Here is a 25,808-nt window from a genome sequence, read left to right as displayed (position 1 = left end):
CCTTCCAAGGCTTTGTTTGCTGTTGACAAGGCTTGCTCCTGCAACAAAGAACCTGACTTCTAGCATCATCAGCTCTGACCGTGGTGCCTCTTGGATCTGTGACTCTGTTCATGCTAGTTTTTGAAACTGTCAACTCAGCCATGCAGACAATGTCAATGCTGTCTGCAGATACCAGAGCATTGTGGCTTCTGAAAGCACTGGGAAAACAGTGGGCCTTTATAAACCAGATGCCACAATGGTGGAACAGTGTAAAATGCACTATGTTTGCACCATCAGTTCAGCTTAAGAGATTGTGCTGATTTTTTCCCCCCATGGGGCTGAGAAGAAACATACTTGATGAAATGAAAATCTTCCCATTTCAAGTATAATTTTAAAGCGTATATATAGTCCTTAAGATTAGCATACTGCTGTATGAAAATTCTATGGCTGAAGAATGTAGTTGAGAATTGGGAAAATACAAGGCATTCAGGGAGCTGAACTGTTAGAAACTTAGGTTCTGTTCATGTTCATTGCTTAAGAGTCTCTGGTTCAGGCATTAAACTTTAAAAGTGGTTTGGTAACTGACTCAGATACTTTGAACCAATTTAAATATATTTCATGCAGGACAAACTGTTGCTTGTGATGTGCTAAATTAAGACAAAATATTTATTGCTGTTCTGAAATGTTAGTTTGTTTTTGCTAACAAAAAAAATTTGTTTTTGCTAACAAAGCAATAGGGTGATAAAATTACAATTGTACAACTGAAAGCAGACTGCCTGCTTATTGAACCCTAGCAACATAATGGGATTGGAACTCAATAGTAAGACCTGCTGCATACAAAGCAGGTGTTCAGGTTCAGTTCCCAGCATCTCCAGGTCAAGCAGGCAGAAACCCTGGCTGAGACTCTGGAAAATCTCTGCCAGTCAGTGTAGAGAGTATTAAGCTAGTTGGATGATTGACCTGACTCGGTACAAGACAGCTTCCTGTTACTTGACTTCTTAAATCATATTTGTATATTGATTTAACAAAAAAAAAGTTCACATAGGTGAATGAGTGGTTTGACTGAGAAGGCTCAGTCAAAACAGACAAAAGACAAGCCAGTAGCCAATGATTAGAAAATATGCTAGCATGGGTAGGGATGATATTTTTCAACTAAATATACAAAATCCACTATTTAAAATGTGCTTCTTTATCCAGCTGGTTCAGATTAATCACTTAACACTCTTGTGACTAGGAGGTCAGATTCAAGGCAACCAAGAGTCTCAAGGTTTAGGCTAAGGTTTGGTTTTACTTGACTCCCTATAGCCATTGGGGCGTGTCCTGTAATTATGTTTTTAGCACTACAGCTTATATAATATCTGCTGTCTGTATTACTAGAGTAAACCGATGTCACCTAAGAAGGAGTCCCCTGTACCAGTAAGAAGCATTTCCAATACGAATGGTATTCAGGAGGAGCAGGATGATCAAGACCTGTTTGCAGGTACATGTTCCCATGTATGGTAAGACCTGAAGAACTGTTTTAAAAGAAGACTTGGGCAGCTAGATTCCTTTGTTACAAGAAAGAGTAGGGGCTGTTCTAAAGGTCCTTTGTTAGAAGCAGTCACATATGCATGTTTTTTGATAGTGTGTTAAGAATGTTTATGTACATCTGTCCCATTTTTAGATAGGCCTGCTGCTTTCACTTCTCCAAATGCACCCCGAGTATTTGTGCTGAACCAACTTAGTGAAACATGAAAGTTTCCAGAGAAGCAACTTGGCCACCTAATCTACACCATGTGGTCCTAGCTTTTTTCCCTGGGTGAAGACCTCAATTTGCATGCTTTCTTCACATTTTTTTGAAGTGAACTGACTGTTGTAGTTGAAGAGCTTGGGAAAATGGGATCTGGTTCTGGCAGGAAGATGCTTTATGCATGAACAGAATAGGAAATGTAATCTGGTATCTGACTCAAAATAGTTAAGCAACTGTTGCAGCACAATCTAAGAACAATAAATGGTATTGTGACCTAGTAAAATGGGGAGGGAGAAGCAAGCAGGATTGCATGTTTATTTCTGAAACTGTTGGCATACAAAATGTAAATAAAATATTGCCTTGGGGTTCCCTAGTGATTGCCCAACCAGGCACTGACTAGTCTTAGGCTGCCAGATAATTAAATCTGTCCCCATGCTGTATGGCAAGCATCATGCACATGGATCATGCAATATAAATATAGCATATATATGTAACTTCTATATTGGTGGTTAACTTCTCATTAAATAAGGCTCTCTGGTGTGAATGTGCTTCATATTTTGCTGTAACAGGACTTCTGCTGTTTAGATTGAGGTCACGCAGATGGCTGATGGCTTGAGAAACCAGGCAGATTTACTAAATCTTTTACTAATAGTATGTCTTGTCCTCTTGCAGATGCCACTGTAGAACTCTCTCTGGATAACGCACAAAACAGTCAGAAAGAGTCGGCTACCGTGTTTAGTCCTCCACCTTCTCTAGAGAGAACAGCAAATTCATCTTCCAAGCACCAATCAAAAACCTATGAGGAGGTATGCACTACTTTGTCTAGTTGATTATTCAGTTAGATGCATTTTGGGAAGGGTGAGTGCCCTGAACTACTTGAATTGGTCTCCTTGTCCCTCTCCGGTGGCCTGTTAACTGGACACTTGCTTGGTTCTTTGATCTACTGTGTCCAAGAGTTGCTCCACATGCTAAAACTGAAAGCGGTTTAATCAAGAATATGCAAGGGACTCTTCTCGTTGAGTGGGGTGGTAGTATACGATCTTTGAAAGAGCTTGAGCATTCAGCTTTCACTTCTAAAATGGGTTCTAGCACTATCTTCTGAAGCTGGCTATAAAATGTTACTTTGAAAAGCTAGCCTTGCTTTTGAGAATAGGTAATGGATTTCTATGCTGTAATGACTGTGATGGAGAGCTCATTTTAAATTTTGAGGCTTCGATCTGCAAAACTTCAAAACAATAATTCAAAACCCGAAATAGCAAACAGTACATTGTACATTACAATGTACATCTCACAACAAGGGTGCCACCACAGAAAAGGTTATCCTCTGACTGCCTGCTTAGCATATTCAAAGAGTTCCAGAATAGAGTTTCTGGGGGGAAAAACTTTCAGAACGTGCAGGTTCATACAGGAATATATGACCCTTTGTTCAAGCAGAAGTAGTTATTCCCTGGCAGGGAGGGATTCATACAAACATTTTGAATGCATTGTTGAATAACAAATTAACCATTAATTTCTTGCTGTAAAGAGAAGAGGCAACCTTAATAAGGGTGCACATGAAAAGATCATCTTAAAGGTTTGAGCTGTTCAGCCCTTATCTAAATTGTTTAACACTGTCAGCCTTTGGGTGTGATGGTGTAGGAGGCTAGATGAATAGTTGAACCATCACTCTCCTTTGCTGAACTTTGGAACCAAATCCTAATGTTTCTTCCAACATTAACATGCTGCTTTCAACACATGAAAGTAAGATGCCAAAATTTTGCTTTAAAGCTTCCATCTTTTTTGAAGGCTTCACTTTTATATGGTGAACAAGAATGGGTAAAGACATAGCCTGCAGAGCCATCTTACCCTGACACCACTTCTGCCCTTCAGGCTAGATTAACTATGACAAGAGCATGTTCCTCTTTTTTTCTAGCTGGAAGAAGAAGAGCAGGAAGACAAATTTGAGCTTACAGTAGGAGTGAGTGATCCTGAGAAAATTGGTGAGTCTTTGAAATGCTAGTGACTTGTTGTGATTGAGGGGAGAGCTGCGTCTGCTTTTTATTGGTTACCAAGTTTGCCTTGGTTTGGAAGCCAAAAGTGTTGCTTCTGCTTATGGTATTCAAATCAGCACATGCTGCTGAGAATTTAGCATTAAGTTTTTGCAAGCCCAACCTGCTCATCACACTGGCTCAACCTTCAATTCTAACAGTTGTGAACCAGAATGGTCAGATTAGTCCAATTGTAACACACTGCATTAGAAAGGAACAAGCTGTTTTGAAGGGTTTCTGATTCAGCAACATTTCCACTGATTCTTTGAATTTTTCAGATTTAAACAGTTGGACCTTTTAGTGCAAGATCTTGCATAATTGTGCCTGTCTGCTTCTTCAGAGGCTAGTGCATCCAGTCCCCAAACTGCTTTTTTTTATGGTGGTGAAAGGTAGTTATGTGAGTAAAGAACCACTGAACAGGAAACTCAGAACTGTTAATGTGGATGGTGTGTGTCTGATTTTGCTTGGCTGCCCTTGGTTGAATTTATTGCCATGTTACCTGGTAGTAGCTTTCCACCATGTGCATGTAACCTTATGATGGACAAACCTAAAATACTTGCCACTTGGCAGAATGTTGATCACATAGGTACACAATCAGAAGTGGTGGAGGGAGGGGAAGAAAACAAATCTAAAGTGGAGATGGGTTGGACCTGGGGTCGGCAACCTGCCATTCTGGAGCCGCAAGCGGCTCTTTGAGCCTTCGGCTGTGGCTCTGTGCGGGGCCAACCCGTCCCGGGGGAGGGGCTTGCCCCTCCCGTGACGCAGCCGCTGCTCACCATCCCGAGCATACGGGCTGCGGCTGCGCCCCATAGGAGAGGGCGCGAACGGCTGGCGGAGCAGCTCCTCCGCCGAGAGCGAGCCCCCGCCGCCGCACACGGGCTGCAGCTGCGCCCCATTGGAGAGGGCGCAAACGACTGGCGGAGCGAGCCCCCGCTGCCGCACGTTCCCTCCTGCTGGAGTCGCGGCCCGAGCCTGTGCGTGTCTCCTCAGAAGTAAGTGCCATTGAACACCCTGATGATCCCCCCTTCCCACAAGCAGCCCTGACCCCAGGGATCCAAGGCAAAAGCAAGCAATTGAATGCAGCTGCTCTCTCCTCCTCCCAAGCTCAGAGCACAATCCTGTGCATGTCTCCTCAGAAGTAAGTCCCATTGTGCTTGCTCCCAGGAATGTGTGCACAGGATTACAGCCTTCAAACTCCCCACTCAGCACCCCCGTCACTCACTCACACTCTCACTGCTCCATTTCCTTCACTTGGAAACTTGAAAGGGGTTTGGAGACCCCTTCACCAGATGGTATTCTGTATATGTTTGTATACTGTATGTGTAACATACTGTATATGTAGCACCAAAGCATATTTCATGGTTGTGAAGTAATCACTGTTAGTATGCCTTTTATTTTATGCAGTTTTGAACTCTTAGCTTGTTTGTTCAGGAGCATTTTTGTGAACAGTGTTAAGTAGTACTAAGTGGTCTTGTTCAGAGGTAGTATTGTGTGGAAAGGCATTTACAGAAGTACAGAAGTAAATGACAGTAAAGAATGACAGTATCCTTCAAAAGCAGTTCACCTGTGCACAATCTAAAACTGTTGTTCTCCAACTGTGGGTCTGGACCTGATTTTTAGTGGGGCCTCTAAGAGGGGAGTGTATTATATAACTGGGACCTATAAGAGGGGAGCGCAAACTATATATGCAGTGTTATCTTCATTTTAGATGTCAAAAGGGTTTTGTGGCTCCCAAGGTTTGCTTTTTTCTGGAAAATGGGTCCAAATGGCTCTTTGCCTGTCTAAGGTTGCCGACCCCTGGGTTAGACTGTACCATAGCGAACAATGTGTGGTGCAAGTTCTACATCCTTCACCATTTATCTGGAAATATGGAGGTGGGAGGGGGAGGAAGGATTGTCATTGCAGAAATAATGTGCACCGGTACTGTCGTCTTGCAGGGTCTCCTTGCTTTGCATTGTTGGAAAAAGTTAGCAGGTTGTCAATCTGTTTGTACCACAAGCCGACTGCTCTTGGAGTATTTTAAGACATGCTGAGATGTAGCCATTTTGCAGACTCTGAAATGTTATCTTATCAATTGAGCAGCCCCTGCAAAGCACTCATGGCTTCATAGATAACTTCTGATGCTTCTGTAATTACAGCTGCACAATAGTATAGCTATTAATACAGGAAAGACTTCTGCAAGAATGACATCTGTACCTGAGGAATGTTATATTTGCTCTAGGCTTTCTGTGCTTCAGAATGCAAGCTTGGTGTGTAGTGTAGGGATGGTTTGGCCAGCTTACAACAGCTTCCTTAAATTTCAGCTGCCTTTGCTACCATAACAGCCACTTAATTGTTCAGCCTGAGGCAGATGTGCAGAGCTCTCCTACATCCCAGCAGTATAACAAGTCGCTAATTATGTTTAGCTCATCTTTGTAGGAAGTTCAAACAGGACTTGGCATAGCTGAGGAGCCACTATTGTGCAAGCTTTCAGCTACCAGAATCACGTGGCTCATGCAGTGGGATAGCTGGAGGAACCCTCTTGGTCCACTCAAATGTCCCCTTTGCACTGGGACATGACTCACCAGATGAAAAATGTTCCTGGTCAGTTCTTATCTGGCCTTCATAAACCTTCAGTAAAGATTCAAAAAGTAATGGTGTGACTTCCTAGCTTAAGTAGGAAAAGTTCAGAATGATTTTAAACTGCTTTCTTCCAGCCTATTCCTCTCTGGTACATAAGAACAACTAGGAGCAATGACTCTGTTTATGCTTAGCGTTTAGAACGTTTGGGTACTATGTTAATGCTTCGATCTGTATTGTAAGCTAGTTTGGTGAGTCTTTTACAGCACAATCCTACGCATGTTTGCTCAGAAGTCCCACTATGTTCAATGGGGCTTACACCCAAGTAAGTGTGTGTAGGATTACAGCTCTAATTTTGTTCACTTCAAAATATATATGAAATCCATAGTCTCCAGCAGAATCCTGTTGAATTTCAAGTGTTTGGATACAGCACACTTGAGATGCAGCCCAGAATTCTACATGCTTTTGCAGAAACATCATTGCACTGGCTGCTGGTTTGGCTTTGTGATTTTACTGCACTGCTAGGAAGCTTCTTGGCAGTTTTACTATATCAATTTTGAGTTGGTTCATTCCTTGGGGTGGGTAACTTTTAACCCACTGCCTTTGTTAAATTTACATCCTGTTTCTGTGTTTACAAATATAAATATGTGCAAATTATAACCACTAAAGTTGAAATGGAGTTGCAATTCAGCAGTGTAGTGACCGGTTTGTCAACAAATATGCAGGCTGGCAATGGTAAGGCTGTCTCCTGAGTTATTACAAAAGCAAGACTGTAGCCCATAAGTTCGGTTTATGCAAATGGAAATGTGTGGGTTGCACTGTATAAAACTGCTGAAGCCTAGTAAAAGTCTAAGCAGGGTGGTAGTTGGAAATGTATGTCTGGGCCTGGGTTCAGCATGGTCATCTTTTTCTATTTCCCACCCCCATTCAGAACAATTCTCTGACCTTTTGGGCTACACCTCAAAATGCTGTGATATGTGCCGTGCACTCAGTATGTAAGGCAAAAATGTTCTCTTGCTGTATTTACTGCACTTCATGTTTTGCAATGATCCCTATGGAAAGTAGGCACGCTAAAGGCATGTCTTTCTTGAAAGACAACCTAGATCATGCTAAATGTCCATCTAGTTTAGTATCTTGTTTCCCACAGTAGTCAAACAGAGATGCCTCTGAAGCTCACAAGTGAAGAGATGCATATCATAAGAACATAAGAACAGCCCCACTGGATCAGGCCATAGGCCCATCTAGTCCAGCTTCCTGTATCTCACAGCGGCCCACCAGATGCCCCAGGGAGCACACCAGATAACAAGAGACCTCATTCTGGTGCCCTCCCTTGCATCTGGCATTCTGACATAGCCCATTTCTAAAATCAGGAGGTTGCACGTACACATCATGGCTTGTAACCCGTAATGGATTTTTCCTCCAGAAACTTGTCCAATCCCCTTCTAAAGGTGTTCAGGCCAGACACCATCACCACATCCTGTGGCAAGGAGTTCAACAGACCAACCACACACTAAGTAAAGCAATATTTTCTCTTGTTTGTTCTAACTCTCCCAACACTCAATTTTAGTGAATGCCCCTGGTTCTGGTGTTACGTGAGAGTGTAAAGAGCATCTCTCTATCCGCTCTGTCCATCCCCTGCATAATTTTATATGTCTCAATCATGTCCCCCCTCAGGCACCTCTTTTCTAGACTGAAGAGGCCCAAATGCCGTAGCCTTTCCTCATAAGGAAGGTGCCCCAGCCCTGTAATCATCTTAGTCGCTCTCTTTCATCACCTCTGCTCTAACTGGTTTTTAGAGGCATACTGCCTTGGATCCTGGATGTAGCATTAGCAGTTCAGGTCAAGGTGGTTATGAGGTGCGTGAAGCGACTCTCTCAATGCTTTGCAAAGTTGGTTCTGGAGTAGGCAGTGGCATACCTGGGGGTCCTGACGCCTGGGGCAACCCCCCTGGTTTGTGGCTACTGGAGCCTGCCTGTCTTGGGTGCTGCTTCCAGCAGGCCCAGACCTTTCCAAAGGAGACCTCTGCACTGCTTACAAGCGGTGCGGAAGCCTCTGTTGGGGCCCGGGAAGTATAGGCCGCCCTCTCGCTTCCGGAGGCCTCTCTGGAGGAGGGGAGAGGGCAGGGGCACCCGGGCTAGAATGTCAGCGTTCTAGGCCGCCCTCTCATTCCGGAGGAGGCAAGGGCAAGGGCCCCCCTCCGGGCTAGAGCATCAGCGCAACAGGAGTTTGCCCCGTTTGTGCCCCCCTCCAGGTACGCCAGTGGGAGTAGGCTGTAGCTTCTGTAGGCAGTAAGTGTTTTACTTGTATCAGGTGTCCACTAGGAGGAGGCATTTGCCACAACTTCAGTATGGATGTGCTACAGAATCCTGAAATTCTCTTTTTTTCCCCCACAGGGGATGGCATGAATGCCTATGTAGCCTACAAGGTGTCCACGCAGGTATGTCTAATTTTATATATTTTTATAAAATTTTGTATTTTATCTGAGAAAGTTTAGAGGAGTTGGCAGATCTAGTGAATAAAATAGCTAACTTTAAATCAGCCCTCCATTTAAATTGCTGGAATTTCTCCTAACTTATTCATAGTGTTTAGGCATGTTTTACTTGGTTACTTGCAGTCCCATGTATTTGAGATTTATCCACAAGCTTGGCATTGATTTGTATTGGTACAGCATATCATAGGAAAATGTAAGCTTAGCTCTTCAAAGTTCTGCTCTCCCGAGGTTGTAACCTGTCATTTGGAACCCTTCTCACTATTGCTTTGTTAGTGACCAGATGTGAAACATTTAACAAATTGCAGAAGCATTCACAAGTTGGCCTCAAGTATAAAGAATGTAAAAATAAACTTATTCTGCAGACCTGGCATCAGCAGTTTGTACTGGTAGCTACTTGGCAGCACACTGGCAGGGGGGCCTCTTTCAAACACCATAAGACAGTACTGACACCAGCTACCTTTGGTGAGGCAGATACAATTGGGACCACCTACCTGCTCCCACAGTGCTCCAACATAGCATAATTTGGATGGCAGGGAATGCTAACCCTTGCTTGTAGGATACCATCTCCCTAAGTGATATTATATCAGGAGAATGGAAAAGAAGGCACCTGGTGATGGCTGAGAGAAGCTACTGCTGTCTCCTGTGGCAGGGAGTAAAGAGTCACTGTCAAGGTAACCCCATAAACCTGGAGGAGGGTGGCACTACCCACACTACCAAACTGGTTCTGATTTCCAGGATCCACTTGCCCCCTTACAAAATAGACCCAACAGAAGTAGCTTGGGAAGGTCTGTGTGGGTAGGTGAAATGAGTTGCCAAGTGAAGCATATGAAGGAGCATGCCAATTCATTGCATTGTTGTGCAACCATATTGATGTAGCTCTTGCTGTACACTATATTTCTATATAGTGTTCATTTCAAAAGGACCTCGCGTTCCTGCCTAACTTCTGAGGCCACTACTATGTAGGCATTGTTGTGCATCTGGAGACCACACCTCTTGGGGGTTGTACTTAACCTTTCAAAGAACTATTGCTGATTCCCTCACCTGCCAGTTATTTGACTGTCATTTTGAAAAGTTGCCATATATTGACCAGATATTGTCACCTTATTTTTAACTTTGAGGAGTCTTGAGCCAACTTACCATTCCATAGACTGCAAATGCCTTTTTATGATAGCTTACATAAATAATAAAAATAATAACTTTATTTTTATAATTAAAATAATCATCAAAGCACATTATAAAATCAAGCAACTAAATGAGCAAGAGGAAAATGTCAGTCGTATAGAGTCCCTGTATAACATCAGCCAGTGCTAAAGGCTAACGGCCTCTCCAGGGGGAACTTGAAGCAGGGTCTCAGATGATGACCTGATTGTGGGGCACATATGAGAGAAGGTATTCTTCAGGTACCTTGGTCTCAAGCCCAGTTTAAGGCTTTAAAAGGTAAGAACCAGCACCTTGAATTGAGTCCAGAAGTACATGGGAAATCCGAGCAACCTGTACCACAAGGTGTTGTGCTTGCACCAAGTTGTCCCTGTTAACAACCAGACAGCTGCATTTTGCACCAACTAAAGCTTCTGAGCTGTTTTCAGGGACAATTCTTTGTAGCATGTTGCAGTCTAATCTAGAAATGATCAGGGCATGTTTCATAGTGATCAACTCTGATGCTAAAGAACCTGCTGAGTTGAGCTTTTTGGTCTCTTTGCATCTTGTGTCTCAGTGTGTGGGTGGTGTCTGTCCAGGCTTGTTTGTGGTTGCAAGCTGTTTTTTAAAAAACCCCTCTCCCTTTTGAAGAGATGCCAGACGTGTTTCCAGAGCAATACAAACTGTTCTAATGTTCTCTTAGCAATTCAGCATTATGTACTCTTAGGCAGAATTGAACAGCACATCAGCTCATTGGAATAATGCTTCAATTTCTCCCCCCCCCCCATATGCTTGCTTCCTTGTTATACGTACTTAAGGTCAATAAAAATGCAGGAGGTAGACTTTCTGGTTCCAGTGTACTTGTGGAAGTTATGGTCAGTGAAATTATGCAGTTTTGAGCATACTCTGTAAACTAACTTCTTGACATCTTTGTGCTACTTCTAAGCTGAAACAATTTAACCTGCTGGTTAAAGCTTACAACTTTGTTAAGTCAAACTCTGATTTAGTCAGCTGGGGACTAGTTAGTTGGCAAGGCTGAGAGTTAAGTGGACCCAGAGTCATGTTTTCTGGTGAATTTCAGTTATGGGGGAACAAATGGGTCTTGTGTATAGCAGATTAAACTACTATTTATTAAATATCTATGTTGAAACTTTGGTGTCATGCACACTAATTGAATGAATAAATCTGTTTGAAGGAAGGTGATAAATCTTTGGTTCATGGCCAAATTGTCCATAGCCTTATAAATATCAGTATTGTAGTAGATGCACAAACACTATCTTCCATTTCTTCCTGTTGGCCAGCTAGCAAAAATACATGGGCTAGAATTCAAAGTGCTGTGTAACAAGGACAGGCTGTGACTCAGTGGTATCTTCCATTTCTTCCTGTTGGCCAGCTAGCAAAAATACATGGGCTAGAATTCAAAGTGCTGTGTAACAAGGACAGGCTGTGACTCAGTGGTATAACACTTGCTTTTTGTGTAAATGGTTCTCTGTTCATCTCCTGGTATTGCCAGGTGGGGCTGGGAAAGTTTCCTGTTAGAAATACTGAAATAGCCTCTGTTAGCTAGTATGGACAATACCGAGCTAGATAGGTGATCTGACTATATAAGGCAGTGTCCTGTGTTTCTTAGAGTGATGCATCCAGGTGGATTTGGGGCTTTTATTTCTTGAGCAGTCATTTCCATTCCATGCCACATGCTTTTGAGGTTCTGTTTAGTTGGAAGAGAATCGCACATGACCTTGCCAGAGAATTGTCCGAGTCCCAGCCTTGCTTCTGTTCCTCAGCGATGGAGCTATGTACTGACATCGGATATATTTGTTTCTTTGTGTAAATAATATATAGCAATATACACAAAGTGGTCCAATCTGAGAAGTGGCATACTGAATTTTATGGTGAAGTAATAAAGTTAAGTTGTGATCAATATTGCATATCTTCACTTTCATTGTACTTGGTGGGAGGGAACATGTTGGGGGTTTCTTCCATGATTTCAAATCAGTGTAATTGTTGCATTTCCAGGAATGCAACCATATAGGATGATTTGGCTGTAGTGTGTTCAGTGTTTCCTGTCTCTTGCTGTTTACCTTCCCAGACTACCTTGCCAATATTCAGGACTAAGCAGTTCTCAGTGAAGAGGAGATTCAGCGACTTCTTGGGCTTGTATGAGAAGCTGTCGGAGAAACATGCACAAAATGGAATCATTGTTCCACCACCTCCTGAGAAAAGCCTAATAGGTGAGACTGATCAGCCACCTAGCTGGTGATATGTGACCTGCTCAGTTTCTTAAACCAGCTAGTACCTTATCCATATTGCCTTTGCATCTTTTGTTCCTGTAGTGTAGGCTATGCACTTGTGGCTGCACATAACTTTTAGCATGGTGCCACTTTGAATGTACTTGACTCATACTGTTGACGTAGGCCTTTCTTGCTTTACTAAGATGGTCAAGGTTGGCTGGGCACAATGCTTGCAAAGCTGAGAGCAGTTTCTTTATGCAGGTGCTTTGTCTGGGACACTTTGTCTGTCAGAGCCAAATTGTAGGTGTAGCACTAATGTACTGAATGCATTTAATTGTGTTAAATAGCATTTTCTCAAAATGAGTGATAAACACTAAAGATGAGAACAAGTTAGAAGAAAAAAGACAAAACACGAGTATAAAAGCATTTGCTAGCAGTTAGTCAAAAGCCTATATAAAATTGGCAAAAGCTAAGCAGAAAACATGTCTTGAAGGCCTGCTTATCCACTGCCACCATTCCAGGCTAGTGTCTAGGCGGAGGAGGGCATCTGGGAAAATCTCCCCTCCCTGAAGAGCACCAAACTCCAGGGGTTCCTATTAAAAATCAAACCCACAGTAGTGTCTGTGAGACAAAGAGATGTGACAACAATAATAATAACAACAACTTTATTTTTACTCCGCCTTTCTCCCCTAAGGGACTCAAGGCGGCTTACAACAGGTTAAAACAGATTAAAAACATAATTTAAAAACAGATAAAAGCATATTAACACATCATAAAAACAGTAGTCAGATAAAAAGTAGTAAAAAGAGCATAGAGCAGCAAGTCATAAATGAATCAGGCCTGTAAAAAATTAAAAGATGTTGAAAAGATGTTAAAAAGTCCGCGCACTCAGAAGGCTTGTTTAAACAGAAGGGTCTTAAGGTCTTGCCGAAAAGTCTCAAGCGAGGGAGCCATTCTTAAGTCAAGGGGAAGGGAGTTCCATAGTGTTGGTGCCACTACTGAGAAGGTCCTATTTCTAGCCGCCCCCCCACGTACCTCCCTAGGCGGTGGCACTTGTAAAAAGGCCTTCTCTGATGACCTAAGAGGACGAGCCAGATTGTACGGAAGTAGGCGATCTCTAAGATACTCTGGCCCAGAGCAGTAACGGGCTTTAAAGGTCAAAACCAGCACCTTGAATTGGGCCCAGAAACGAATGGGCAGCTAATGCAGCCGCTGGAGAAGTGGACTGACAGAGTCAAACCACCTACCTCCAATAACCACATGGGCCGCCGCATTCTGCACTAATTGCAGTTTCCGAACAGTCTTCAAAGGCAGCCCCACATAGAGCGTGTTACAATAATCTAACCTCGATGTCACCGTGGCATGGATCACCGTGGCCAGGTCTGCACGATCCAAGTACGGCCGCAGCTGGCGCACCAGCCGAAGCTGAGCGAAGGCCCCCCTTGCCACAGCCGCCACCTGGGAATCCAGGAGCAGCTGCGAGTCCAGGTGGACCCCCAAGCTGCGGACCTGCTCCTTCAGGGGGAGTGCAACCCCATTCAGCGCACGCCGATAGTCCAGCACCTGCATCGAGGATTTCCGAACCAGGAGAGCCTCTGTCTTACCTGGATTTAATTTCAGCTTGTTAGCCCCCATCCAGATCCTCACTGCCTCCAGACAGCGCTCCAGGCCCTCAACCGCCACCCTGGAGTCTGGAGGAAAGGAGAGATAGAGCTGGGTGTCATCGGCATATTGATGGCACCCCACTCCAAACCCCCCCAAACAATCCACTGAATGACTCGTGAACATGGGCTAGGCAGACCAAGGGTCAAAATGTAACTAGTTAGTATCCTAAATAAAAAGTTAAACAAAATGGGAAAAGAAAAATGGGTAGTAGAAGTACAAGCAGGAAAATGCCCGAGCTTGGCTGTAAAACACAAACGTCTTCACCATCGCAATGGAGGTGGGATACTACCTGACCCTCAAACCCCCCCCCCCCACACGTTGCTGCATTAAACCTGATAAAGTTTGCACTCTGGATGGTGTCACTTGGCAGATGAAGTCCCTGATAGTGATGTTGATGGGTGGTCCCTAGCTTAATCTACTTAGTTTGCGCAAGGAGTACCTAGTCATTACACTTCTTGGTGAGCAAATAGGTGCTTCTCTGCAAACCAACAAATGGTTAGCCCAGGGCTTCTCATACTGGGGTGTCGCAGTGTCCCAGCCAGAGGGCCCTGGTCTCTGCCCCCTTAAGGGGGGGGAAGGCAGCAACACAATTCCCAGGATTGCGTTGCTCAGGGGGCTGCAGGGACTGGCATGCACTTACTAGTCCCTGCAGCAGCCTCCTGGGGGTGCAGGGAGCCCTGCACAAGCGTCTTCAGGGCTCCCCAGCCTTCTAAAAGTGAAAGCGGAGCAATTACGCTCCACTTCCAGTTTTGCAGAGGTGGAGCGCGATCGCTCTGCTTTCACTTTTGGAGGCTGGGGGGCCCTGCAGACGCTCACGCAGGGCTTCCCGCACCCCTGGGAGACTGCTGCAGGGACTAGTAAGTAAATGCCAGTCCCTGCAGCCCCTTGAGTCTCGCCCTGCCCCCGCAAGGACTTACTGCGGCTCAAACTCTCCTTGAGTTTGAGAACTGCTGGGTTAGCCATTCAAGACAGGGCGAAAAGCCACATCCACACATGGCAAGTGTTTGGGGAATAATGGAGTTTCCAGAGAGAGGCTGCTTGCAAAGGATGACTCAGCAGGTTTTTAGGTTGCTGAAGCTTCCGGGGTGTTAAATATTTTTTTAAAAAAAGAGAGGCAAAAAATAGGGGAGTGGAACTGGGGCGTTCATCACATGGATATAGTTGATCCTTCAAATAATTTGGTCCCAAGCAGTATGGCTCATAATCAGCTCTTTGAATTAGAAAATTCCTGAAAATTGAATTGGCAGCCAGCATAATGGGTCCAATCTCAGACTGCTTAGCTCGGCACTAGTTGTACAAGTCTTCAAGGGCAGTCCCATGGACAGCATATCACAGTAGTCCATAGATTCATATTTCTCTGTTCTTGTTTCAGGAATGACCAAAGTCAAAGTTGGGAAAGAAGACTCCTCCTCCACGGAATTTCTAGAAAAAAGACGAGCTGCCCTAGAAAGGTAATGCCCCATACCTCTTGTGGGTATTGGCTGCAGATGCAGCTGTAAAAGGCCATGGCATACTGCTCACTGAGACTGCTGTCCTGTGTGAGCAAATGACCTGCCTTGTAGTCTGCTTAGACTGCTATTGGTCTAAAAGCTGCTATTGGCCAATCAGAGCACTTTGATAGTGAAGATCCTCTTTAGTTGGAGTACTGGATATTGAAACCTGGGAATTCTGAACCTTATTCACATGTAAAGCAAGGGTCTTGGCTAAAGGCACTGCTAAAGCAAACAGGTCTTGGTTTGGCCAGTGCTTGCATGAGAGAACACCTCAGAATCCCATGCACACAGTCTTGAGTGTTTTTCATGGAAGGGAATGGGATATAAAAACGCATGTTCTACCATAATGCTGGAGTGTCCCACACGTCTTTCTCCCCCCCCCCCCACTTCATGTCTATAAGAGAACATTATATCAAATGCTTCAGCATAAATGCTGGTAATACTTCAGATTGGAAACAGTTCAGTCTCTGTTCATTCTTGACTGCCAACCCTGAGGTGTCAATCCCTGCAAACAAAGTGTTGCCTTTTAATGCAGGTTTGAGTAAATTATTCCAGAGTCTGTGTTTAAGTTCTTTAGAGTTCAGCAATAAAACTCTTGGACTATTTAGTTCTGAGAGATCCTGACTTGGAGCGACTGTCATATGGCCATAATGGCTGTAGTAAACATTGCTAAACAAAGTGGGTGGCAAGCACCATTAAAACTAGAAGAGTGAAAAGCACTCAAGACAGTGTGTTTGGGATTGTCTAGGGGAAGTGAAAGAAGAAGCTGTGTTCATTAGTTTTTGTTCTGTGTTCCTAGCTCTCGTTTTCCATGCTGCAGATAATATCAAAAGGATAATCTTCACTTGAAATTACTCAATCCAGTTCCATTGGTGTTGCTTATGTTAGTGGAAAACCACTCTCCGTACCTGTAATTTTCCACAGAAGACCCATCTATTTTGTTGGTGGAGGCCAGCTTTTAAGAATACCATTCCCCATGAAACGCCCTTTCAGATCTTGCCTGCCAAAACCCCTTCAGCAGCTTCCCCACCCCCATTCTCGGAGCATTCCTAACTGCCTAGTCACTAAGTCCATATCCCATTACTTGCTGGCCAAAATCTTTTCACATCCTAAAATGGCTGTCCCACCCATCCTGTGAACCTAAACATCTCTGCTGTCCAAATGTTGTTCTTCTGTAGTAACTACCACAATACAATTCACACCCTAGCATTCTGCGTACAGAGGGCTAATGTATGAGGGAGGTCTCAAACACACAGCTCCTGCCTGCAGTCTGCGTGGCACCTTCAGGAAGGACTATACCATGTGTTATTTCTGCATGTTTTAATTGGTCTGTTTGACATTGTGTAGCTGCCAAAAGAACACATGTGATGAACAATAGTATTTGAAGAAAAACTCTGGTCTGAATACACTAGGACATGGCTCCTAGGCACACATCTACCATGTAATAAAAATTTCATTTCTCCAAGCATGACAGATGTTCACTGCCTGTTTTCAGGTGCGCAACTGGCAAACCTGTCTATGAATTGGACAATAGACCTATCTGCTTATAAGGGACAGCCCTTCCAATGTGAATTAAACATTTCCTTTTTCTTGTTCACAGTGCTGTATGACAAAAGCCAGGGATATTAAAACAGTAGGGAGAGCTTGAAGGAGGCTGATCTTGTACATTCCTCTCCCATAGGTACCTTCAAAGAACTGTCAGTCACCCGACCATTCTGCAGGATCCAGACGTCAGGGAATTCTTGGAAAAAGATGAGGTTGGTTTGCTGCTAAGTGCTCTTTGGCTGCAAGGTGTTTCTGCACTTGGGCACCAAGCCACACTGACATGATTTATTTGGTAATATGCCTGAATTCCTCACAAGAGGTACAGGGTACATTGTTAGGTATGACTGATAATAATGAACTTGTACTTGCAAAACAGAAATGCTACTGTACCTGCAGAAGTGGTGGAAAATACTTCTTGTTGGCACAGCTTTTGTCAACAAAGCAGCTGGTCATATGATGAGATGCTGATGCAGAACAGTTCACGTGGAGGATTCGGGAATTTTGAGGACTTTTTGCCCATAATTTGTCTAAAGCGTTTACCGCAGAACTAGGATGCCTTTTCTCTTCCTACCAGAGGTCATTTGGCATTAGCCTGGGTATTGGCTCTTCTATTGAATTGCTGTTTGGTTAGGTCCTAGTTGCTCCATGTAATAGTAGTGTTTCTGAGGTGTCATGCATGTGCCATGCCAATTGCACAAATAGAGTTTTAATGCCACTGCAGATTCTTCAGAGAGGTGACAATGTTTGTGGCTGCCTAGAAGATTGCTGGATGTGTGTGATAAGCAGTTGCTCACTGTGACCACTTGCTCTGAAGTTACTCATCACAATGTGTAAGCCAGCTATGAGGCTTGCAGTTACTTGAAACTAACTGCAGGATTATCACGTAGTCGAACAACCCCAAAAATATGTGTAAACTTTGTGCTGAAGCCTGAAATGTGAAGTCTGTCCCTGTGCTTCTTTTGTTTACAGGCCTTGAACTTCCTATTGCTGAAAGCAAGGTGGGACTTGACAAATTACGGGTGCCAAGCCTCCATGGCAACTCGATTGCCTTGTGGTGCCTGGAAATGGATAAAAGGCTGAGGGACAGGCATCATTGTAAAGCATGCTTGGCTGTAGAAGAGTTGAGTCTCCTTGGTGTTGGCATGATGGGGGGAGAGGCAGGAGCTTTTGTCAGCAAAATGACTCCTTTTCAGGGAGAGTTTAGGAACTGGTGTTTGGGGGGGGGTGTGCCATGATCACACTGCTGCTGGGGGTGAAGGGTCTTTGGATTACCTGGGGGTCACTATGGCTCTCTGGAGGGTCTGCAGGCCTCTACACAGAAATCCCATTGTGTTCAATGGAGCTTGCTCCAAGGAAAATATGAGATTGCAGTCACTTAGTGTCATGAATTTCTAACTTTAAAATATTTCTTAATGTAACTGTTTTACGATCAAGGCCTTGATCTTTTAGCCAAGACTTCCTAACTCTGCAGGGATCGGAAATGTGCTTGTTTAGATTCTACAAATCTTATTCCATTCACTGGTGGCATGTGACATTTTTTTTGGCTAAAGCCTAAAAGCTGAGAAATTCACCTGGCTCCTAAACTTTTGACCTGGCTTCTAGATCCAAAGCAAATTTGTTGAGCATGAGATAAGATCACCCTCCTTGTTGAAGTATTCCTACTGCAAGTTTTGCAGACTGTTTTGTTCCCTGCATTGGTGAACCAGACTATTTCCCCTCCTGTTGTGAAATTCCCTACCTGGGTTTAAAGCTGCTACCTCAAGAAGGAGAGGAGGTGCTCAAAGCTTTTAAAAAATCTCTTTAGTTTCACACTGAGGAATGATGGTTTACTTCTGCTCTGGTGACTGAATCTGACTAGTTCTGCTGTAAAATGAAAGCTTCAGTCAATGTATGGTTTTTGTGGTGACTTGTCTCATGGGAAAATCTGCATAGACCTGTCACACTTGGGGTCTCAAATGTTTTGTAGGTACTAGTCAACAAATGGTGTTGCAGAGTCTTCGGGAATCTGAATGAAGACTTGGAGCAGTTGCTCAGTGCAGTTTGGGAATAAACTATGAAGCCAGGCAAGCCATATCGAATTACGAGAACCTTTATTGGCATGCAATATCTGAGGAACAGAATAAAACATGCCTCCCTCCCAACACCATTTATTCTGTTCCATATCTGAGGAACAGAATAAATGGTGTTGGGAGGGAGGCATGTTTTGATACCTAGAACCCTGCAATCTTGGGTCTACTGATCACTTAAATGCCTTGAACCGTGAAAGATCATGTAGGGAATATATAACCCTTTTCCTGCTGTGTCGCTCTCCTCCTGCCGTGTCTTAGGATCTGTGCCAAGGAGCGTACTGCAAAGGGTGACGGGGCCATTTCTCCTTGCTTGATTTTTTGGCTGCTTCTGTTAAGAGATTTGATTGATTACTGTAGTGCACACTTAAAAGAGATCTGTAGCGGGAACTGTTGTACCTAGTGACTCGAACTGAGCTGTGAATTGGGACCTGATTTGAATCTTGCCTCTGGTATGAACTTGCTGGATAACCTTGAGCAAGGCACTTCCTCTTGGCCTCTGTTTCCCACCTGAAATATGGGGATAGTACTGGATGTAATCATTGTACATGAAGCACTTAACATGTGCAGAGCTCCATACAAATGTTAAATACTACCATTAGAAATTCAGAACTTGAAAATCTCAGTCCTAGGAATGGAATGGTCATGGCTTCACCAGTATTGTCACGTCATCTGTCCTACTGATGAATTTCTGTTGGTGCAAGATGGTGTCCAGGCAGATTAAGTGGCTGTACTTGCTTTGCAAAGGCTTCTGAAGACTCTGTCTCTTCTAGTATGGTTGATTAACCTGAGCAGTCTGAAGCCATCTACACTGCAACTTTTATAATGGGCCTTCCAGGGGATCGGGTTAGGAGGCATCTTGATGCTGTCTTCTGCTGCAACCGTGTTTTTGTTCAAATCATTGCTGCCAAGTCATAGATGTGTGTGTTCTTAGCTGTTCCGTACAGCCATTATAAAATCAGCAAGGCAAGACTCCAAAGATCAATTCCTGTGTGTGGCACAATATTGGGAACTGTTGGTGCACTATTAAACCCTAATCTGCCTACTTAACTGGGTCCCTTCCAGCTGGCTAGTCAGTTTTCCTCCAAAACGGGGGTCAAGCAAATAAGTCCTGCTCTCCATGAAGGCAGCTAAGCCTTTCAGGTTCCCTAAACCAAACAAAAGGGTGGCTTTTCCACCGTGAGTGCTGTGTGATGTTCAAGATTGTTGTCTGTCAAGTCTTACTACCTGTCCTCTTTTTACAAATCAGTCTAGTGCAGGGGTGTCAAACTTGCTTCGTATAGTGGGCCAAATATCATTTGTGGTGCCTGAACCCGCTTAGGGCTGGAAGTGAAATCATTAAGCAGATGAAGACCAGAAATAAGCTCTTTTTTCTCACATATAGAAACTCATTAGCTGAAAATGAGAGAAGAGAAAATGTGCAAGTTGTTTATAATTTCAAGATATGAGAGCCCAATTTTCACAGTGGGAGAGCGCAATTGTAACAGGAGCCCAGATGAATAGCTTCAGGTGGTCACATCCATCCCACAGGTCTTACGTTTGACACCCCTGGTCTAGTGCTTGCTAATGTTCCTCTTACATGCATGACCTCCCTTGGTACAAAAATTCGAGTAGCTTAGACTTATTTGTAGCTTGGTAGCAGTGTAGGTGATTGTGCTTCTGGTCACCTTGTAGATTCCACGAGCGGTCGGCACTCAAACTCTAAGTGGAGCTGGCCTCCTGAAGATGTTCAACAGGGCTACTGATGCTGTCAGCAAAATGACCATCAAGATGAATGAGTCTGACATAGTAAGTACATCAAACCTTAACCCCTCTTATTGTCCTCGGGAGTGAATACAGATCTGAATAACTTTCTTTCAAATATGAACTTGCTGATCTCCATCTCTCCCTCTTCAGTGGTTTGAAGAGAAGCTTCAAGAAGTGGAGTGTGAGGATCAGCGCCTGCGGAAGCTACATGCTGTTGTCGAAATGCTAGCTAATCACAGGAAAGGTAACCACCTAGCTGAACTCCTTGTGCAGGGGAAAATCACTCATGCAAAACCTCTGTAGACTTTCATATCGGAACTTAGGTATGTCAAATACGGCTACTCATGTCTTCAACAATCTGGCTAATAGGGTACTACCCCCTTGGCTTTCTGGTAGAAAGGGGAGGCTGCTGTGTTATTGAGATGCACCCAAGGCAGCTTAAAATGTTCTGATGGCAATATAGCAACAAAAAACCAAGAACAGAAGTGCAGCTAAGCACAGCAGAGCACTATAACAATTCAGACCACAAAATAAACTCTGCCCCAGCTCAGGAAAATGAAACCCTTTTCAGCTGCCATTAAGAAATGGGCAGAAAAGGAGCCAACTTGATCTCTAATGATACAAGGAGTCCCTTGTAATGGTACTGCTACAGAAGTTCCCTTTCAGACCTTATTATCTGATAATAACATTATCAGGTTATGACCAGGGGGGCACTTTATAAGAAGGGAGGCAGTCCTTTAGGTACACTGATCTAAACTGTTGTAGTGTTTTAAAGGTAATAACTAGCTCCATGAACCACACTTGGAAACAGGCTACCAACCAGTGAAGCTGATACAACAAATAGTGTCATGTGGCCCAAACTACTTGGGACCAGTCAATTTGGGAAGTTATGTTCTGTACCAACTGAAGTTCCTGGATGGTCTTGGAGGGCAGCCCCATGTAGAACATGTTAACAGTAATCCAGTCTCAAACTGCTGCCCTTCCAGTGGTTCTTGGCATGGTACGCTTATGCATTCAGCTTTTGTACTTGGCCTCTTCCGTACTTTCCTAAGCATTCATACAGTCAAGTAAAACTGCCCATAAGAATGGCTGCCAGGAAGCTACTGTGGTAGATTCTGCAGCTCCCCCAAAATGCTCTCTGCTTGAGTCTTTTTCTTTCCTGCTGGGCTTCGGTTTCACTGTGCCTAACTAGCAAGCGGTGACCCTCCTGCTGCACTGACGTGCTCCGTTCCATCCACTAGAACTCTCTCTGAACACTGCTCAGTTTGCGAAGAGTTTGGCAATGCTGGGGAGTTCGGAAGACAACACAGCCCTGTCACGGGCACTGTCCCAGCTGGCTGAGGTGGAGGAGAGGATTGAACAGCTGCACCAGGAACAGGCCAACAATGACTTCTTTCTCCTGGCTGAGCTCCTAAGTGACTACATTCGCCTTCTCTCAGTTGTAAGGGTAAGCATTCCTTGCACACTGCTGATATTGGGCAGGTTTCTCTGTGTGAAGCCCAAGAGCCAGTGGAGATCACCAGAGGATGTTAGGCCTGTGTTCCCATCATGCAATCCAGGACTTGACAAATCTTTCGATGGCATTATTTCCTGTGAGCTGAATAAAGTACCTGCAATGCTGCCTATGCAGAGTTGCTTTTGCAACGGTGGTGGGTCCTTGGTTAGACTGCCTGCCTGGCCAACCTTGGATAAGAGCACTTGGTGCTGTCTCTACCCGTTTCCCTTAACTCTTCATATGCCTGAGCGTCCCAGAAATTAACATGGGGCAGTCCCTAAATGGTTTAAAGGCTTGCATGCTCCTGCCATGTGAAACTGCTGTTGTCCTGCCTTTATCTGCATCCAGTGTTGCCCTGGGTAGCTGATGCTCCTGTACTGAATGAGATCTTGCCTCTGCTTTATCAGGGGTGGAATGGGACTGTTCTTTGCATGTTGAAAGATGCGAGGGAGCCTCTTATGGTGAAGATGGAATTGCAGCTGCTGTCCCCCCCCCCCCCCCCACACACACACACTTTCACCCTAGGTTAACCAATATGGAATGGGTAGGGGTGGCTGGAGTTGAGCTGCCACATACGGACTCCTACTGTACCTTGTGGAGTAAGCAGCAGTTTCTCAAAGGGCTCCAGAACATCAAATGCCTTTGCTGCTCAGACTTGACCCTTTGCTCTCCACAGGCAGTTTAGAGCTGGTAAGTGAAGGAACTGCTTTCTGATGCGTTTCTCTCCCTGCCAACAGGGTGCCTTTGACCAGCGGATGAAGACCTGGCAGCGGTGGCAGGATGCCCAGATCATGCTGCAAAAGAAACGGGAAACAGAAGCCAGGCTGCTGTGGGCCAACAAACCAGACAAGCTCCAGCAAGCCAAGGATGAGATCACAGAGGTGAGAGAAAGAGAAGCCCAACAAGTCTCTTCCTCTGGGTAGCAGATTCTGTAGGCACTCCTCTGCAGTATGCTGGTGGCCTTGCAGACTCCCATAATGCTGTGTGCCCACAACCTTGCTCACCAGCAGAATTGGAGCAATTTCCCCCATCTGTTTGCTGTTGGCTGCACTGTTGAGCTTTGCAGACCATGGAAGGGTTGTGGTGCACCAGATCTTTCACGAGCAGTGAGTAGCCACTTCTCCTCTTCCTCTGAGGAGAGTCCCTACAGTCAAGCAGGAAAACCACCAATTTTGATAAAGCCCTTCCTGACACTCTTGTCTGTCTGCTGCAGTGGGAATCTCGTGTGACGCAGTACGAACGGGACTTTGAGCGGATCTCTTCAGTTCTCCGCAAGGAGGTGCTGCGGTTTGAGGTATAGCTGGGCTTGGATTTAATACACATCAAGGCCCTCTTAACATGGCCGTGCAGGCTGTCAGGCTGGAGGGTCAGGGTGTGTGACATTATTCCTATAACTTTATATAGCTTTTGGAGTGGAAAGGGAGGGGTCTCGAGAGCTGTGTCTCGGACGGATGCTGTGCATGGTAATGGATGCACAGTTCTTTCATTGGATCTCTTGTGTTTGCACATATGAGAATGGTGCAAATATTAGATTGCTCCAAGGAGAAAAAGGAGTCTGCACTATTTGAAATGAAATTGGGGCACCCATGGCAGTCAAACGTTTTTGAAACTTTTGACATGGCTTCCCATGCTAGTCTGGGTAAACATGTGACTCCATGTCTTATCAGCTGGACCTCTGGGCAAACTCAGTAGACTGAATTCTTTCTGCAGTAGAACTGCAAATGCAGTGGCATCATGGGGACCTAATTCATTTTATTATAATTCAGTTGTACTAAAAAAGAGGTGTCTTGTGGGCACTGGAAGCTAAATCTCTGCACATGTCTTCTGGAGGCATGCTCCATCTATTGAGTACAACGTCTTTGACATTTTCTCTTACAGAAAGAGAAAACAAAGGATTTCAGAACACATATGACTAAATACCTGGAGACGCTATTACACTCACAACAGCAGGTGAGTGAGCGAGCAGTTGGCAAGGTGTGTCTTTTGTCTGTCTCGGTAGATGCCTAACATCCCAAAGGGCCTTATAAATGGGTTATGCCCCGTGAAATACTAGCATGTCTCCTGTAGTGCTTGTTAGTACGTAATGCAAGTAGACTATGTACTGATGACCAGTCTGGTGCTCCTGTAACTTAATGTCTGGTATGACCGTGTTCTGTTGAGCATGATGGCTCTGGTGCTATCAGGCTATACTTCGTGTGGACTTTCATAAAGTTGGACGGGGTCTTCAAGGCCATCTAGTCAGCCCCTTGCCTGAAGCAGGGAGAAGAAGCAAATGTAGCCCTTACCAAGAATTGGCAGCAAAAGGGGATTTATCAGTCTCCTGGAGTTTTTCATAGAACTAGCTATTTATGTGTGTGTGTATGTGTATAATCCTGCCTTTCTGTCCCAGTAAAGGGCACTCGAGGTGGCTTACAAAAGGAATAAGATAAAAACATAAAATATATAAATATGTATAAAAATAAAACATTTAAAAACAATAAAACTTGGAACCCAAAATTAAAATAAATAAAAATAATAAGAGCCATGCCCCCTTGTGTCAGCATTAAGACTTCTTTAAATAAAAAGGTCTTAAGCCCCCGCTGAAGGGACTCTAAAGAGGGATCTGTTCTCATTTCCATGGGGAGGGAGTTCTACAGATGGGGAGCCACCACCGAGAAGGCCCTCTTTTTTACCGCCATCCCCCTCACCTCCACTGGTGGCAGCACAGTCAGAAGAGCCCCCTCTGACGTGAGAGGACGGGTCAGATTGTATGGAAGGAGGCTGTCCCTCAAATACCTGGAGCCGTGTAGGGCTTTAAAAGTTAAAACTAGCACTTTGCTAGCAGCAAACTGGCAGCCAGTGTAGCCACCGAAGCAGCGGCCAGACTGAGTTGAACCGACGAGCCCCATCAACCACACGGGCAGCCACATTCTGCACTAATTGTAGTTTCTGGACCATCTTCAAAGGCAGCGCCACATAAAGCTCCTGATTTATACGTCTTCTCCATTCTTGTGTTCTCATGTAGCTCGTGAAGTACTGGGAAGCATTCCTACCAGAAGCAAAGGCCATCTCCTAACCAAGACCAAGCAGATTTGCACCCCCGGACTGACTCTGCCTTTACTACATTATACCTCTGGGCCTTTCCGATGGAACCTGCAGAGCTGATAGACTCGACCCAAAAAGAGCAACTTCCCCAGCTAGTAACTCTTCTAACTGTATATTTTTTTCATTTAGGTTCATATACACATATATATTTTCCTATTGAAGAGACTAGTTTCCTGCTTAAGGTCAAGACCTGCAATAGGCTGTAGAGTGTGGGCAGGGGTTAATGTGTATTTTTTTCTGACTCTGGTGTTGGACCCAGGAATGTTTCCTGTGACTCCTGCGGTGCCATGAAGACTGTAATAAAACTTAAAATCAGGGCATGGTGGCTCATTTGTTGTCTCTTTAATACTGTGTTGCACTATAATAGTAGACATTGGCTGACTAGCTGTGCTCTTGGGGGGAGGGGACCAGCACCTCCATGAGGACAACCCTTGATGCCTGCTAAGGTTTGTCTTGTTGTCAAGACAACAACATGTCTCTGATCATGCTTTTGCCAGTTTCGTTCACATAGCCTGTTCACAATTGGTGGAAGTGGGAATTGTGAATCTGCCATGCAGGAGG

At 44.5% G+C, this 25,808-nt stretch overlaps 1 protein-coding gene across 1 annotated transcript in view; it reads left to right on the top strand.

Moving 5' to 3' along the window:
• SNX1 (sorting nexin 1) overlaps window positions 1-25,572 on the top strand; it is a 28,990-nt gene extending 3,418 nt beyond the window's left edge. Inside the window, exons 2-15 of the mRNA XM_066634902.1 lie at window positions 1,357-1,459; window positions 2,381-2,514; window positions 3,621-3,687; window positions 8,688-8,731; window positions 12,012-12,153; window positions 15,191-15,269; window positions 16,993-17,068; window positions 20,597-20,710; window positions 20,819-20,912; window positions 21,910-22,115; window positions 22,901-23,044; window positions 23,377-23,457; window positions 24,042-24,113; window positions 25,168-25,572. Of these exons, the coding sequence (XP_066490999.1) occupies window positions 1,357-1,459; window positions 2,381-2,514; window positions 3,621-3,687; window positions 8,688-8,731; window positions 12,012-12,153; window positions 15,191-15,269; window positions 16,993-17,068; window positions 20,597-20,710; window positions 20,819-20,912; window positions 21,910-22,115; window positions 22,901-23,044; window positions 23,377-23,457; window positions 24,042-24,113; window positions 25,168-25,218 (1,407 nt within the window). The 3' untranslated portion in view covers window positions 25,219-25,572. The remainder of the gene's footprint in view (window positions 1-1,356; window positions 1,460-2,380; window positions 2,515-3,620; window positions 3,688-8,687; window positions 8,732-12,011; window positions 12,154-15,190; window positions 15,270-16,992; window positions 17,069-20,596; window positions 20,711-20,818; window positions 20,913-21,909; window positions 22,116-22,900; window positions 23,045-23,376; window positions 23,458-24,041; window positions 24,114-25,167) is intronic.
• The last annotated feature ends 236 nt before the right edge of the window (window positions 25,573-25,808 follow it).

This window comes from Tiliqua scincoides, chromosome 8, assembly GCF_035046505.1.
Source record: "Tiliqua scincoides isolate rTilSci1 chromosome 8, rTilSci1.hap2, whole genome shotgun sequence".
Lineage (NCBI taxonomy): Eukaryota > Metazoa > Chordata > Lepidosauria > Squamata > Scincidae > Tiliqua > Tiliqua scincoides.
The sequence above is the reverse complement of the archived record's forward strand: the minus strand, read 5'-3'. Positions and strand labels throughout refer to the sequence as shown.